The sequence below is a fragment of the Pogona vitticeps genome, chromosome 5, assembly GCF_051106095.1.
Source record: "Pogona vitticeps strain Pit_001003342236 chromosome 5, PviZW2.1, whole genome shotgun sequence".
Classification (NCBI taxonomy): domain Eukaryota; kingdom Metazoa; phylum Chordata; class Lepidosauria; order Squamata; family Agamidae; genus Pogona; species Pogona vitticeps.
The window spans coordinates 102,244,378-102,260,761 of record NC_135787.1 but is presented as its reverse complement, the minus strand read 5'-3'; the positions used below and the strand labels follow the sequence as shown (position 1 = coordinate 102,260,761).

Genomic DNA, 16,384 nt, shown 5'->3' with positions numbered 1-16,384 from the left:
CCAGGCAGTCCAGTACCAGGCAGTCTGAAGACTGTCTCCCAATCCACTCTCTAAACGCTGGGAGGAGTGAGGAAGCAGACAGGCACCCTTTTCACTGGCCAACAGTTAACTGAAAGTTCAAATTTTGCACTTTCCCTGCCTCCCACGTGGGTTTTTTTCAGTTCTTAACTCAAATCTAAGTACTTAAGTCAAGTCAATATTTTCCTATGAGAGTGGTTCTTAAGCCAAAATGTTCTTAACTCAAGTCGTTCTTAAGTCAAGACCCCACTGTATTTACTTTCTGAATACATAATTATGAGGTAAGGAACAAAACAAACCACTTGCTTCCTTGCGGTTGTAGTACCATTTTCCCGAAAATAAGACGGCGTCTTATATTAATTTTTGCTCCAAAAAAGCATTTGGGCTTATTTTCAAGGGATGTATATTTATTCAAATAGAGTTATGTCATCTGTCCCACACACCGAGTTCCCCTGTTTGTTTTCCTACAAACCCAGGTTCCCTTTCGGGCATGACATGTACTTTTCAACCTTTTTTGCTGCCACCAAAGGATCTGTTCCTCTCTGTACCAAATATGACCATCAGATCAGTGTTGTCCAATATAATAATGTTTATTTATTGTTTGTATGTAAATCATATACAGAAAATCGATGGTCTTTTATTCTTCATTCAATAAACGTTGTTTTGATTACATTTAAGTTTGCTTATGTAGATTCACTTTAATCAAGGTATTTATATATTCAAATATTTATTTATTTATTAACACGTTTAACCCTGTCCAAACTTAACCACATAAACTTTACAAGACTTATCTCTTTCTCTCTTTACTACTCTTCTCTCTAACACAACCATGGCCCTAACTTCCGCCCTAAACTAACTCCTCACTAGTTCTAACTGATTATAACTGTCTTTCTGTCCCCTTTTATTATCCTGGTTCCGCCCTCCTGTACTGTCATTGGTTATCACATCAATGTTCTACTGTGATGGATAGGCTAGGTATTTGGACTGTCTGTCAAATCATCTTCTTCTGGTTATTGCACAATTGTGGAGGGTGGGGTTTCACTTAACTGGGGCTTATTTTCAGGTTAGGTTTTATTTTTGTGGAAACAGGTTACTGTATTTCTTTAACCCCCTTCCACAAACAAAAGGTGGTTGCTGCAACAGAAGGGAAATAGAATGCCTGGATAGCTCAGTGGTTTAGGTGAGCTAGCAATTGGCAGTTCTCCAGTATGCCTCTCTGAGAGGGGCTGGACTTGATGATCCATAGGGTCCCATCCTATTCTGCAGTTCTAAGATTGTAACACTTATGTGGTATATACAGAGGCAAGAGCAGGGTGGTGTATACTACTCTATTGCAGCAGTTTTGATTTTATTGGCAGAGTTTGGAGATTCCAGGTTTAAAATCTCGAGCTACACAGAAGAGCAAAAGATTCCAGACCAGGACCTACAGAAGAGATTATACAATTGCATGTCTCCCTGAAATATACCACCCCTTGTTTTAGATTAATTTTACTTCAACTGAGTCTCAACAGATTCAGTGAGAGACTCTGGTGTTGAGTAAAACACGTTTCTCTTAATAAATTTTAGAATAGCAAACGAAGATACTATTTACTTGTTACACAGCATGAGTTTAATAACTTCACTAATTGACTGGTTACAGAGGTACAGTACTTCATTCAGAACTAATTTATGTCTCCATAACTGTCAGAATTACTAACATTGTTAACTGACTCTGGCTGAACCTTGACTAGAAAAAAAGGCAGAAAAAGGAATCTGAGGACGAGAGAGAATAATTGGCTGCTACTGTACTGTGATTGCCACTCAACCCAAAGGTCCCTCCCGTTAAATACCTCTAAAAGGCATAATATCCAGGTTGCTAAATCCCAACCTATTTCATCCCATTTCACAGGGCTGCCTGTCATGGAACCCTGGGATTTGTAGTCTGGCGAGTCCGTCAGATTTTTCTTCTCGAGTTTTAACCCCAGACGCCAACACCGCAGGTCTCTTACGAGACTACAAATCCCAGGATTCCAGAAGATGGGACCAGGACCGTTAACCCTACATGAAACGGCTGTAACGGTCTAGGGGAGATACTTTACTGAAGGTATGGGATTGCCGAAAACAAACCCACACATACTGAATGCCTCTTTCGACTCCATGAAAGGAAAGAGGGGGACAAAGCCCAATAAAACGTTTGCAAGGCAGTAAACAAGAAACGCCCCCCAGCCACTTCTCAGGGAGTTCTTCCGGTCTCGACACCGCCTCTGGGGGGGCGGAGCCAATCCGAAGGCGGTCTCGCGTTCAGGGCTGGCGCGCGATGGCTGCGCTGGAGACGCCGGTTGCGGAGCTGCGTTCTCTCGCTGAGCAACTGAAGACCGCGGAGGACCCTGCCGCCGGATTCCCCGGTTGCCTGGCAACCGTCAAGCAAATGACGGGCCTTTTCCGCGATGAGATGTACAGGTATTGGGGGAGGGGCGGTGTGTAACAGGTGGGTGGACTTGTGGCGGAGGGAAGAGACCGCCCGTGAGGGCAAGAAGTCCAGGACGTGGTTGTGGCAAAAGTCACGCGTAGAGGCAGTGGCTGCGTGTCTTCCTGTTGTAGGCGGGGTTTAGAGACGAAGGGAGGTTTACATGTTCAGTTTTCAGTTTCGGTCGGTTTCCTTTTTTTTGAAGGTGGAGGCAGAGAGAATAATTGTGTAGAAACCTTTGTCACATAGCTTAGTGTTATACTAGCTCATAAATGTTACTCTTGTAACCGTTATAATGTACAGGCTTATGAGACATGATACGTATATGTATGTATGTATGTATGTATGTATATATGTATGTATGTATGTATGTATTTATTTATTTATTTATTTATTTATTTATTTATTTATTTATTTATTTAACTTCTTTGCCGCCCACACTACCCGAAGGTCTCTGGGCCGTATAGATTCAAAAATTTAGATATCTTGAGTTACAGTTCCCATCAGCCCCAGCCAGCATAGGAAAGAATGAAGGAGCAAATGTAATGTGAACAGGCTTGCCCTTCTAATTCTAAGTAATCCATACCACAAAGCAGACACATTATCTGCTTTGGCCTTCGATCTTTATTGCAACAAAGCAGAAACAGCAGTCTATAATTTTCATGCAAATATCCCAAAATCTTTCTCTAAATAATACTTAAATGAGCATGAGCTTAATATGAAAGATAGTCCCTGAATTCTGTTGGAAGACCAGAACATTTTATACCTAACTTAATACGATCTTAGGTTTAATATTTGATCATTTATTATTACTGTATGTTGGCTATGTGACTTAAATTCTTGAGGGATTGCTGTCTTTGTCTAAGCAGAAAAAAGCAATTTTCTCTGATTTTCGTTTTCCTGTTATGTACCTAAGCATAAGCAGTGATGGCTGTAATATGACAGTTTGAAATTAAGCAATTTTAACATTTCCTTGGCACTTGTTCAGAATATTTTAAATGAGTTTTCTTTGTCTTGGTTGGAGCTATTATGATTTAGGACTGGTTGCAGTGTTGCTGTTACTAATATGAGATGGTGTGAGATGGAGACTGAAAAAACTGGAAGAGACTAGCGGTTGTTGAGAATGCTTACAAATTAGTATGTTCAACAGGAAATACTGCATTTCACTTGTCCAATGTACATGTTCCTCAAGTAGTAGTTGGAAGATAGTAGACACACATGATTTCACCCATTGCTTTGTCATTCTCTATAGCAGTGGTTCTTAACCTTTTTGAAAGAAACGCCCCCTTGAGCCATTGAGGAAGTTATCATTGCCCCCCTCCACGCGGTGATGATATCTTTCTTATTTATTTATTTATTTATTTATTTATTTATTTATTTATTTATTTATTTATTTATGACACTTAAATCCAATGACCCCTGAAAACAAAATTCAATTACAAGAAAATGAAATGCCCCCAAAATGTAACGTTTAATGATTTAGTTGCAAGCGAATTTTAAGACGCAAAAAGAAATATAAAAAGGGCATAAAAACAAACCACAATGCAGGAAGTAAAAATTTCAAGACAAAAACTCTGAAACTGAATTAAGATTGGAGGAAAATACATATTCATGCACACTGAAAAAAGGCTGCAGCCATCTTAACAGGTTTGGCTTGTTCCAGAACCCCCTACTGCCCCCTTTCTGCTCCAGCGCCCCCACACCGCCCCTTTTCGTTCTACCGCCCCCCTGAAAAATGAAATCGCCCCCTGGGGGGCATTATCGCCCACGTTAAGAACCACTGCTCTATAGTCTCCACTTAGCAGCTATACATATTAATTTGGCAGTGTACACAATACCCCCTTTATTCATGATCTTCACATCTGTGCAGTCTTCATATCAGTGATCAGTGTGCACATTCTTTATTTAACATACATTGACTGAAATCCTTCCTTTTGACAATTCAGGGAAGCACACTACTAAGTTGTATTGTGTACAAGTCATGTGCATCCTGAACTTGCCTTTAATCAGTGTTGAATTGCCTTTAACCAGCAGCAATTTGGTGATGGTGCTGACATCACTATAGCACATGGAGCTGTGCAACATGATTTTAGCCATTAAGTGCAACAAGTTAATGAACTCATTCCTTTCAGGAAAAAATAGAATTGTTAGACTCTGAATTTCACATTTCTAAATAACTTTGAAACAACATCAAGACAAATGAATTTCTAGGTACAGTGGTGCCTCGCTTAATGAGCGCACCGTACAACGACGAAATCGCATAGCGATCCCTTTTTTGGGATCGCTAATGCGATCGCTCAATGAGCTTTAGATAGGGCGAAACTCGCATAGCAAAGGTCGGTAAGCAGTTTGCTTACCGACCTTCGCTTTGCGACCCGCCAATCAGCTGTTCGGCGGGTCCAAAATGGCCGCCGGAAGCCCCAAAATGGCCTCGTGCAGCGTTTTCGCGCCCTCGTTAAGCGAGGGGAGGGCGCGAAAATGGCTGCCGGCCATCCTGGAACATCGCTGAACGGTGAGTAAAGGAGCCTTTTGGACCGCATTAAGCGATGTTTAATGCGTTCCAATGGCTTTTCCTGCCCCGTTCAGCGATGTTTTCACATAGCAAGGGTTAATCCGGAACGGATTAACCTCGCTATGCGAGGCATCACTGTACTGGTGTAAACCTAATTAGAGAAGATGCTTAGGCTGATGGTAAGCACTTCCACTAGCCCAGGAAGTTTTTAATGATCTGCTAAATCCCATATAGCCGAATCTGCTTTTGAAATCCCCATCTGTATCAGAACACTTCGCCATAATACTAATAGAAGGAAAATGTGTCCAGAGGTACCTTATGCCCATATAGCTTCATGCTTTATCAGACTATGAGTCTAAACTAGTTGTCCTCAGAAGAGTTTTATTTATTGTGTCCCCTGCATCACTCACTACTATGAATTTATCTCCTTCCAGTCATTCTTTGCTAGAACCAGGTAGCTCTGCTATGTTTCTCTACTAAATGTGGTTGGATAATGTATCCAGAAACTGAACAGTATTAGATGCCTATGTCACACACACCCAGTTCCCCTGTTTGTTTTTCTACACACCCAGGTTCCTTTTTGGGCATGACATATACTTTTCAACCTTTTTCTCTGCTACCAGAGGATCTGTTCCTCTCTATACCAAATATGACTATTAGATCAGGGGTGTCCAATATAACAATGTTTATGTGTTTATATGTAAATCATATACAGAAAATCATGGATGGTCTTTTATTCTTCATTCAATAAACGTTGCTTTGATTACATTTAAGTTTGCTTATGTAGATTCACTTTAATCAAGGTATTTATATATTCAAATATTTATTTATTAATACGTTAAGCCCTGTCCAAACTTAACCACATAAACTTTACAAGGCTTCTCCTATTCTTATCTCTTTCTCCATCTCTCTGTTACTCTTCTAACACAACCATGGCCCTAACTGCCTAAACTGTCTCCTCACTAGTTCTGATTATAACTGTCTTTGTGTCCCCTTTTATTATCCTGGTTCCGCCCTCCTGTACTGTCATTGGTTATCACATCAGTGTTCTACTGTGATGGACAGGCTAGGTATTTGGACGGTCCGTCACAGCCTGTAAAAGAGTGGACAAGTTACTTGAGAAGGCACGAGGTCCTCTGAAGTAGGTGACTCTTGTTTTCACTTACATTAAGGTAGATAACTTTTTGTTTGGGTACGCCTGCAATTTTTCCATCTTTGGCGGATTGCCCGGCTGCGACCTTACCTCAACACGGGGGCCCTCACCACCTTAGTACATGCGCTCGTAATCTCTAGATTAGACCACTGTAACACGCTCTATGTGGGGCTTCCTTTGAAGCTGGTGCAGAAACTTCAGGTGGTGCAGAATGCAGCGGTGAGACTCTTTACTGGAGTGAGAAAATACCAACATATTTCTCGTACTCTGGCCATACTGCACTGCCTGCCCATCCGTTTCCGCATTGACTTCAAAGTGTTAATGCTTACATATAAGGCCCTAAAAATGGTTTAGGACCTCGATACTTGGCGGAACGCCTGCTCCCATCTAGATCTACTCAGATCACCCGCACGAGCCAGGAGGGTGAGGCTGAGGAGCCTAATGCCGAGGGAGGCCCGGAAGGAAAGGACACGAAATCAGGCCTTCTCGGCCCGTGGCTCCTTGCCTCTGGAACAACCTTCCTCCGGCGATTTGTGCGGCCCCTACGCTGGGCACTTTTAAGAGCCAACTAAAAACATGGTTGTACATTCAGGCCTTCCCTCCTGTCAATACTTAATTTCTTTTTTTCCCCCTTTCATTTATTATTTGTTTTATTACTGCACCTGTTACAGACTGTTTGTAAAATCCTTATATTTTATTGTATACCCCTTTATTGGAAGCTACCCAGAGTGATCGACCAGACCAGATGGACGGGATATAAATCAATCAATCAATCAATCAATCAATCAATCAATCAATCAATCAATCAATTAATTAATTAATTAATTAAGAAAAGTTATGCTTCAGACGTTATCATAAACTGAAAAACATTCATCATAAAGTCCACTTTCTGGCACTCATCTGGGATAGAACCACTGAATCAGTGGGACCTGTATAAATGGGTAAGTGTTAAGGAGAAAAGCAAGGTAAAAATATTTTAAATAAAATAATTGAAGTGTTCACTTAACAAGTCCTATTTCAAAGTCCCTATTTAAAGTACTGTAACTAAAGAAGACGAGTACTATGCTTGTACATGGGAGAAAAGAAAGTTAAATGCTATGCAAATATCTTTATTAGGATCAACCAAAATGTCACAGAAGCATATCAGCTTTTCAGTTCCCCAGAACTCTTCAGCAGACCAAGTAGAACAGAAAAGAAAGGATTGAGATGGGCATAGAAACAGAAACACCTATAAATTAGGTCAGATCAACATTTACAAAGGACTTGCTACTTGAATGAACCACTAGTGAGTGTGCAGATACCAGATTATTCCTGCATTGCATGCTGGAACAAAAAAGCAATGGTTGTTTTTTACTTCTGAAATCTCAAAGGCCTGATAGTAATCAGAATACTGTCTGTTGTCTTGTGCAAAACACATAGGTTCCTGAGGAGCTGAGAGAATGCTTGAATTATTATTTATTTATATATTTATTTAAGATATTTTTGCCTTGCTTTCTCTTTAAAAAGGACCAAAGGCAGCTTGCAACATTAAAAGCTAGTATTAAATGCTAACACTGGTGAGTATACAAATAAAGATGAAACAAATACCATTACGAAAAAGCATTAGGAACACCAAAGCACATTCAAAGCTGAAATGTATAACAGTCCATTTAAAAATCCCACCCAGGCAGTCAGTCACTCAAGGAAAGCTTGCCTGAAGAGAAAGATCTTTGCCTGTTTGTGGAAAAATAACAAAGATGAGGCCAGCCTGGTTTCCTGTGGGAGGGGGTGTAGCGGAGTGCAAAAAGGTGATGTCATTCCTGCCTGTCCATCACAGCAGCTAAGGGGGAGGAGCCTAGGATAGAGCAGGAGGGGCGGAGTTAGAATGACAGTTAGAAGGAGTTGAAGGACAGTTAGAGACAGTTGGAGTTAGGGAGAGGTAGAAAGAGTCAGGAACCAGAAGATGTACAGAGAGTGTTAGGGTTTAGGAACACGTTAAAGAGGTTTAGGAGAGAAAATTGAAAGTAAAACACATGTAACAAGCAGGAATAAACGCATAAGCATAACAAGAGAGATATAAAATTGATAGTAAAGTGATTGACTGCATGATCTAAAAAGTATTAACACCTGAACGAACTCATATATGGTTTTCCTGTTGTTTTGGTTAATAATAAAAGAATTCTTAATAATAAACCCTGCTTCCTAAAGTATATGACCTATTTGGGGTGGCAGTTCCTGTGTGGGACTTGAAGTGGTATTAGAAGAATACCTGGTGGCAGCGAAAAGGGTGTGTGTTCCTTTGTGAGGCTCAAAGAAACAGGGGCAACAAAGGGGTGATTGCCACAGGGGGTTCCAACAGAAGGCTCTCTCCTATGTCCCTACCAAATGCATGTGTGAAGGAGGACCAAGAGAATGTCCTCTCCTGATGATCTTAACATTTGATCAGGCTCATAAATGGAGAAGAAGTTCTTGAGATAGCTTGGGCCCAAGCCATTTAGGGCAGGGGTGTCCAACCTTTCACCTTCCCTGGGCCACATTAGAAGATGAAAATTTGGTTTGGGCCGCACATACATTTGGTTTGGGCCACATGGGGGGCAGCCCTAGCCGTCCTCCGCAGCCCCGCTCCAAGCGCGCTTACCGGCAGCTGCAATCTCAGACAGCAGAGGCTGCCAGCTTCAACTCCGGCGGCTTTATGGGGCCGGGAGGGGGTTCACCTATTGACAGGGACGGTGCAATGCAGTCATGCAGCCCCCCGTCCGCTCCCCTCCCACTCCTTCCTTCATTACCTCTCTCCCCCTCTACTGTTGTTACATGCCCCAGCCACATTCTGGCCTCAAGCACCGGCAGTGTATCTTGAAACTTCGGAATTTCTTTAAAAATAAAAAACTGCACTGGGCCGCATTACGAGCTGACCTGGGCCGCATGCGGCCCTTGGGCTGCAGGTTGGACAAGCCTGATTTAGGGCTTTATAGGTTACAACCAGCACTTTGAATGCAGCCCAGAAACGCCCACCAATATGCCTCCGGATACCTTCCAGGGCTTCTCCACCACCATGGGAGACATCTCAGAGGTCCCCCCCCGCTGCCGATCGTGCCTCCGAAGCATGATTGGTGTGGGGGGGAACCTCTGAGAGACCTCCCATGGTGGTGGGGAAGGCTTCCGGAGGTCCCCCCTGCCGACACAGGTTTTCCCAGGGTGGAAAGCCTGGGGAGTAGGCCGGGCCTACTGGGGGAAGCCCTCCCCTGGTAGGCCCGGTCTACTAGGCTTTCCTGGGCAGTAGACCGGGCCTACCGGGTGAAGCCCTCCCCTGGTAGGCCCGGTCCACCCTGGGAAAGCCTGCGTCGGTGGGGTGGGGGACCTCTGAGAGGCCTCCGGCAGTGGCGCCAAAGCCCTTAGAGGCCTCCAGTAGCGGCGCCAAAGCCCTCGAAGCTTCAGTAGCAGCGCCAAAGCCCTCGGAGGCCTCAGGCAGCGGCAATGGTGGCGGCGGGAGGACCCCTGGAAGGCTTCGGAAAGAAGGTTTAATTTTTAAAAATTTATTTTAATTTTTTGGGGGGGTTCTTGGGCGGGTTACGGATTATAGGGTTTTCAATGCATTCCTATGAGAAATGGACCCTCGACCTACTGACTTTTCGACTTATGGACACTGTTCCAATACGGATTAATTCCGTAGGTCGAGGGTCCACTGTATTCACAGTAAATACTGTATTTGCTGACGTATAAGACTACTTTTTTGCCCTGAAAAACATACCTTCAAGTGGGGGGGGGTCGTCTTATACGCTGGGTGCACTTCTGTTGGGATAGACATAGCTGCCCATAGTGGCCTTCTGATGCTCGCCCGGTGCCCATAGTAGCCTCCCGATGTCTGCCCACCTCATTCTACATACCGTCTAGTATCGCGCGGTATCCAGCGTGGCCGTGGTGAGCATCAGCAACGAGACAGGGGTGCCAGCCTTTTCGAAGTGACCAGCCCGCCCCTTGTCTACGCAGAGCTCACACATGTGCACTTGCGCACTAGTGCCGGTCACAGGGAGATGCAGGGGCAGGCTGGAGGCGCTGCGGTCGCTCTGGGGCCGTACAGTGGTGACAATGAATAGCATCTTTTATTTGGTGTGTGGAATGTGTGCGGAAGAGGGGGTAGTCTTATACGGCGAATATATAACAAACTCTATATTTTGAGTGGAAATGTTGGGGGGTCGTCTTATACGCCCAGTCGTCTTATACGCCAGCAAACACAGTATTTCAAAAGAAAGCTATTTTTTCCTTGCTGTTCTTTCTAGATTTGCTTAGGACAAAATATGAAACACAGCTTGGGTCATCTTTTTGTTAGGTAGAAGAAAACTTGCATGGCTCAAGCTTTTCTGAGGATGATTATTCTTGCCTTGCTGATACAGTCTGTTTCACTTCACATATATTTTTCATTTCAGGGAGACAGCAACTGAAAGCTTATTTGAAAACCTCCTTCACATTTTGAAGAAAACTTCCCATGAAATTGATATGATCTGCAAGGACACCACAGCATCAGCACATCTAGAGTCATATTTGGTCCTGCTATCAGAATGTTTCAGATGCCTTCGGAACGCTTGTGTTCAGTGTGCCAGTAATCAGAACATTATGAGGTAGAGTTGCGGTCCCTCCTCATTAGAAGGCCATTCAGAGTTACCTGTTCTCTTTTTTTGTCCCTGTTATTGTTTTAGCTAGAAGGATGAATTATGTTAGATTTCTTATAGAATGAACATTGAAAAGGGTGGATAAAAATAAACAAATTTTTAAAAACCAGTTTGAGTTAAATCACAATTTAAATTTTAAAAAATGATTTTTTAAAATTGTTAACAAATCTGATTTTTTAACAAATTTAAATCGTGATTTAAATCAATTTGATTTAATCAAGTCCGCCCTGGCATTGAATATTCATTAATACTACTTGAGCTGCAGTACAACAACCACATTGATTTATTTATTATACCTTTCCTCAAGTGAGTACATAGCTCTCCTTGTCTCCACTTAGTTCTCATAATGATGCTGTGGGGTAGATTCAGGCTCTAAACTTGTGACTGGCCTAGGGCCACTCAGTGAATTTCAAAGGTAAGTGGGAATTTGAACCTAGCTATCCTGAGTCTTTAGTCCAGTGCTCCGTCCACTACTGTTCAACATTTTAATATTATTGAGTGCATCTGTGAGAAGAGCTTGGCATCGTTTTCACCTTCTTACGTGAAGGCTGTCACTTGATCCACATGAGCTCCAATGTTCAAATTTTCAGCTTTGGAAATTTTATTGTGGAATGCTTCAATGATTAATGTGCACCATACAATAAGGCACGGGTGCATGCGTAAAGGGGCGGGGCTTGCTCGTGCAGGCACTTGCACACATGCATGAAGGGGCTGTGTGGGTGGGCATAGGGGTGGGTGGGAGATCTGTCTCTGTGGCCTGGTCCGGGGGTTGGGGACCCCTGATTTACAACACAACCACTAGGGGAAGCACCCTTTCTTATTGAACTAGCCATTACTGCCCCCTTTCTCCAGAGGATTGTGCACTGGGGAAAAGAGGGTTTAGCCACATTTTTTTGCTAGTTTCATACACTTAGCCATGTTAATTCTGCTTTGATATAGCAGGAAGAGCTGTAGTTTTCTTTTAGCGTAAGCTTTCTTGCATTACACTTTTCTTCAGATGGATAGAGTATATCTTAAGAAGTGGATTGTGATCCACATAATCTCATGTTAAAATAAACTGGCTGATTTTAAAGGTGTTGTAGAACTAATATACAGTGGGGCCTCGCACAACGAGCGCCCCGTAGAGCGATGAATTCGCTCTACGATGACGCTTTTGTGATCGCTAATGCGATCGCAGAGCGATGGCCCCAATGGGCGAAAATCGCAGAGCGAAGGTCGGTAAGCGGTTCGCTTACCGATCTTCGCTTTGCGACCCGCCGATCAGCTGTTCCGCGGCTTCAAAATGGCTGCCGGAACAGCCAAAAGGGCGGGGCGCAGCGTTTTCGCGCCCTCCCCTCGCTTACCAAGGGCGCGAAAACGCTGCGGCCGGCCATTTCGGCTGTTCCAACGGCCATTTTGTAGCCGCGGAACAGCTGATCGCAGCCATTTTTGCGCCCTCGTAAAGCGAGGGGAGGGTGCGAAAATGGCTGCCAGCCATAGAGGAACATCGCACAACGGTGAGTATTCGGCCGAATTGGAACGCATTAAACGCTGTTTAATGCGTTCCAATGGCTTTTTACTTTCTGCTGAGCGATGTTTCACACAGCGAGGGTTAATCCGGGACGGATTAACCTCGTTGTGCGAGGCACCGCTGTACACACTCTCTCTGTGATGTTTTTGCTAGTTATTTCAGACCAGTGGTTACTTTATATTTTATGGCTTGTCATGAGTACTTTTTCTGTCTTGTCTATTCTTGTCTTTATTTTCCCATTCCCTGAGCTTGGAAATAATTAGCTAAAAATTACCCCATATTTATTAAGAATTTCAACATAGATTATTAAAATGGTTATTTGAGTTACTAAATGTCAACAACATTAATTTTGAGAAATGAATACCTTTTCTGGTTTCTTTGTTATTTTTGAGGCAATTCGTGTTGGGGGGGTCTTTTAAAAATAATGTTAAATGATTTTTGGTTTAACAAATGACTGAGTTAAAATTCTTGAAGTTCTGTGTACTTTCATGTTAATGAATTCATATTTACCGTATTTTTCGCACCATAAGACACACTTTTTTCCCACAAAACAGGGGGGTGGAAAGTCTGTGCGTCTTATGGAGCGAAGAAAGCAGATTATATTTTCCTGTTTTGTTCTAAAAAATTGGTGCGTCTTATGGAAAGGTGCGTCTTATGGAGTGAAAAATACGGTAGTTATTTATTTATTAGATTTTTACCCTGCCCCCCCAGACAGCGTCTACTTGGGCTGGCCCACAAATATCAAAAAATCATAAAATATACTAAAACATCATAATCATTAAACAATTAAATCAATAATATGATGTGTTCAAGATGGGGAATGATAAAACAAAGAGAATTCAAGAATTGACAGAAGGGAAGGCCTGCCTAAATAGCTAATTCTTTAAATGGCTCTTAAAAACACCCAGCAATGGTGCTAGGCAGATCTCTGTTGGAAGACTGTTCCATAGTCGAGGGGCCACTGCCGAGAAGGCCTGTTTTTTTGTATTTTCTTTCCGGGCCTCTCTTGGCGTTAGGCTGCTCAGCCATCTCTCCTGGCTATGCTGAGTAATTTGGGTAGATCTAAGTGGGAGATGGCGATCTGCCAAATATCGAGGTCCCAAACCGTTTAGGGATTTATACGTCATCATTAATACTTTGAAGTTGATGCGGAAATGAATGGGCAGCCAATGTAAGGCAGCCAGAGTGGGGATGATATGCTGGTGTTTTCTCACCCCACTAAGGAGTCTGGGTGCGGCGTTCTGCACCATTTGAAGCTTCCCCATCAGTCTCAAAGGTGGCCCCACGTAGAGCACATTACAGTGGTCTAATTGAGATTATGAGCGCATGGATGAGAGTGGTGAGGGACCACTCATCAAGATAGGGTCGCAGTTGGCCGATCCGCCACAGATGGAAATAGGCAGAGCGGGCCACAGACACCACCTGGGTTTCCATGGTAAGTCCCAGGTCCAAATGTATTCCCAACCTGCGGACCCCACTCCGTGCGATGAGGGTCACCCCCCCAAAAGAGAGGGAGTTTCCCAACCGCCAATGGAGGGGCCACCCACTCAAGTCCATCTTGTCCAGGTTCAGCCTCAACTCATTCAGGTGCATCCATTGCAGTATGGCCTCCAAACAGCGCTGAAGGGACAGAATGGCATCCACTGAAGTAGGTGAAAAGGAGATGTAGACCTGGGTGTCATCAACATACTGATGTCACGAAGCCCCACACCCCCTGATGATCCCACCCAACAGCTTCATATAGATATTAAACAGCGTTGCGTAGATGATCGACCCCTGTGAAACCTCACAATTGAGACTCCACAGGGCCGAAACACTCTCCCCAAGCTGTACTCTCTGGGGACAGTCCTCCAAGAAGGAACGGAGCCAGGCAAGCGCAAGGCCACCGATTCCCAACTCGAGGAGGACCAACAAGGACATGTTGCCCCTGTCAGCCTCCCTCAACAGGTCATCCAACAGTGCGACCAGTGCTGTTTCTGTACCATGGCGCAGACTGAAGCCCGACTGAAATGGATCCAGGGCATTGGTTTCATCCAAGAGAGCTTCATCAGCCACCATACACTCCACCACTTTGCTAAGGAAGGAAACATTGACGATGGGCCTAAAATTGCCAATATCGTCCTCTGCCAAATTCGGTTTCTTCCTAATGGGCCTAATCAGTGTCTCCTTGAGGGCAAGAGGAACCTTGCCCTCCTGGAGAGACCCATTAATTATTGCTGTGGCCCATTCCATTGTTATAGGCCTGGCTGCTTTGATTAGCCAGGCTGGGCAAGGGTCAAGAGAGGAAGTGGTGGCCCGGCATCGATCAAGCGCTTTGTCCACCATATCTGGTGTCACAGGATGAAAGAGTTCAAGTGCAACCGGGCAAGGCGGAGCGCTAGACATCTCTGCTCGATCCACTATATTTAGAGGAGGAGGGAGATCCCGGCGGACGGCGTCCACATTTGATTTTAAAAATGCTGCAAATTGGTCAGGTGAGATATTAGTGGGAGGCCCATCACCCAGACCAATTCTGGATAGATCGCAAACTATACGGAAAACTTCCGCCTGCTGATTTGAAGCTTCGCTTATCCGGTCAGCAAAGTGTGATCGTGTAGCAGCCTTCACCGTAGCCAGGTAATTGTTAGTTGCGATCCTGACAGCTTTCTTATTATAATCCGTTGATTTATCTCTCCAAATGCACTCTAGCCATCCCCTATTTCACTTCATAGCTTGTAGTTCCTGGTTATACCAGGCCCCTGGCCGAGCTCTGCGCCAGAGAGAGTGTTTAGGAGCGATCATGTCTACAGTCGTAGTGGCGGCAGCAAGCCAGCCGTCAACCACAGCTTCAGCAGAGGCACCAGACAGATCAGCTGGAATCCCTCTCATGGTATCCTGGAATCGCAGTGGATCCGGTGACCTTCAAGGGCAGACCATTGAAATAGGTCCATGCTCCCTGGGGGGAGGGAGTGCCACTGAGAGGTTACATTTTATTAGGTGGTGATCTGACCATGACAAGGGGACTGACACCAGGTCAGTCACCATCAGACCATGCTCACTCCGCTCAGTGGAAAATACCAGGTCTAGCATATGGCCGCCCATGTGTGTGGGACCGTTGTCATGTTGGGACATGTCTAAAGAAGCCATGGTTTCCAAGAACTCAAGAGCTGGACCGGAAACCTCTGCCTCCGCATGGATATTGAAGTCACTCAGGACTAAAAGCCTCGGGGACTCCAACAGTGTCATGGAGACAAAGTCCACCAGCTCCAGTAAGGAGGTGGCTGGATCGCGGGGAGCGCGGTAACCCAGCAAGATCCCAATACCGTCCCTGGCCCCAACCAACACATAGAGGGCCTCCAGACCCGGCTTTACCACTGTAGAGCGCCTAGTAACCTCAAGAGTATTTCTATAAATAATGGCTACTCCCCCCCGCCCCTCCAGTCTACCCTGGTGCTGGACTGCATAACCCGGACGACAGGCCAGGGTCAAGGGAACTCCCCCTTCCCCACCCATCCAGGTCTCAGTTATGCACGCCAGGTCTGCATCCTCCTCCAGAATAAGATCTTGGATAATCTGGGATTTATTTGACACAGACCTGGCATTTAGCAGCATCAGTTTTAAAGTGGAGGGCCAGCTGATCTGACTACCTCGAGGTCACAGTCGCAGAACAGTGAACAGCCTTCAAACATCTGTTCACCGTTCTTCTGACACGAGTAGGGAATGTGTCATTGCCATATCTCCCTCTACCCGTAATCACTCAGATGTTCTGAGGAGCCCCGCCCGGGGGGGGGGAGACCTTCCATGTCAAGAAAGAAAAGTAAAAAGTGCACAAAATTAATACAGATGTGATACAGTAAACAAATTAATAAAGCTTAATCAAAATATAAAATCATAATATATAATACACTTATGTATTATGTAATCATAATACATAATACATTTAAATAAGATTTAAACTAAGCAATTTCATAAAACTATTGATTTTTCATTAAAATCAATAAAACATTTTTATTGATTTATGATTAATGATAATAATAATGTTTCCAAGTTCTGCCTGTTCCAACCTTCCTTTGCTAGGTGCCTCTGCTTCCTGTTTTAAAACACTGCCTGTTCTTTCTTC

At 44.1% G+C, this 16,384-nt stretch overlaps 1 protein-coding gene across 1 annotated transcript in view; it reads left to right on the top strand.

Annotated features, from left to right (window-relative positions):
- Positions 1-2,255: 2,255 nt before the first annotated feature.
- Positions 2,256-16,384, top strand: part of ATXN10 (ataxin 10) — a 116,340-nt gene continuing 102,211 nt past the window's right edge. The window contains exons 1-2 of the mRNA XM_073000893.2: positions 2,256-2,457; positions 10,533-10,724. Of these exons, the coding sequence (XP_072856994.2) occupies positions 2,315-2,457; positions 10,533-10,724 (335 nt within the window). The 5' untranslated portion in view covers positions 2,256-2,314. The remainder of the gene's footprint in view (positions 2,458-10,532; positions 10,725-16,384) is intronic.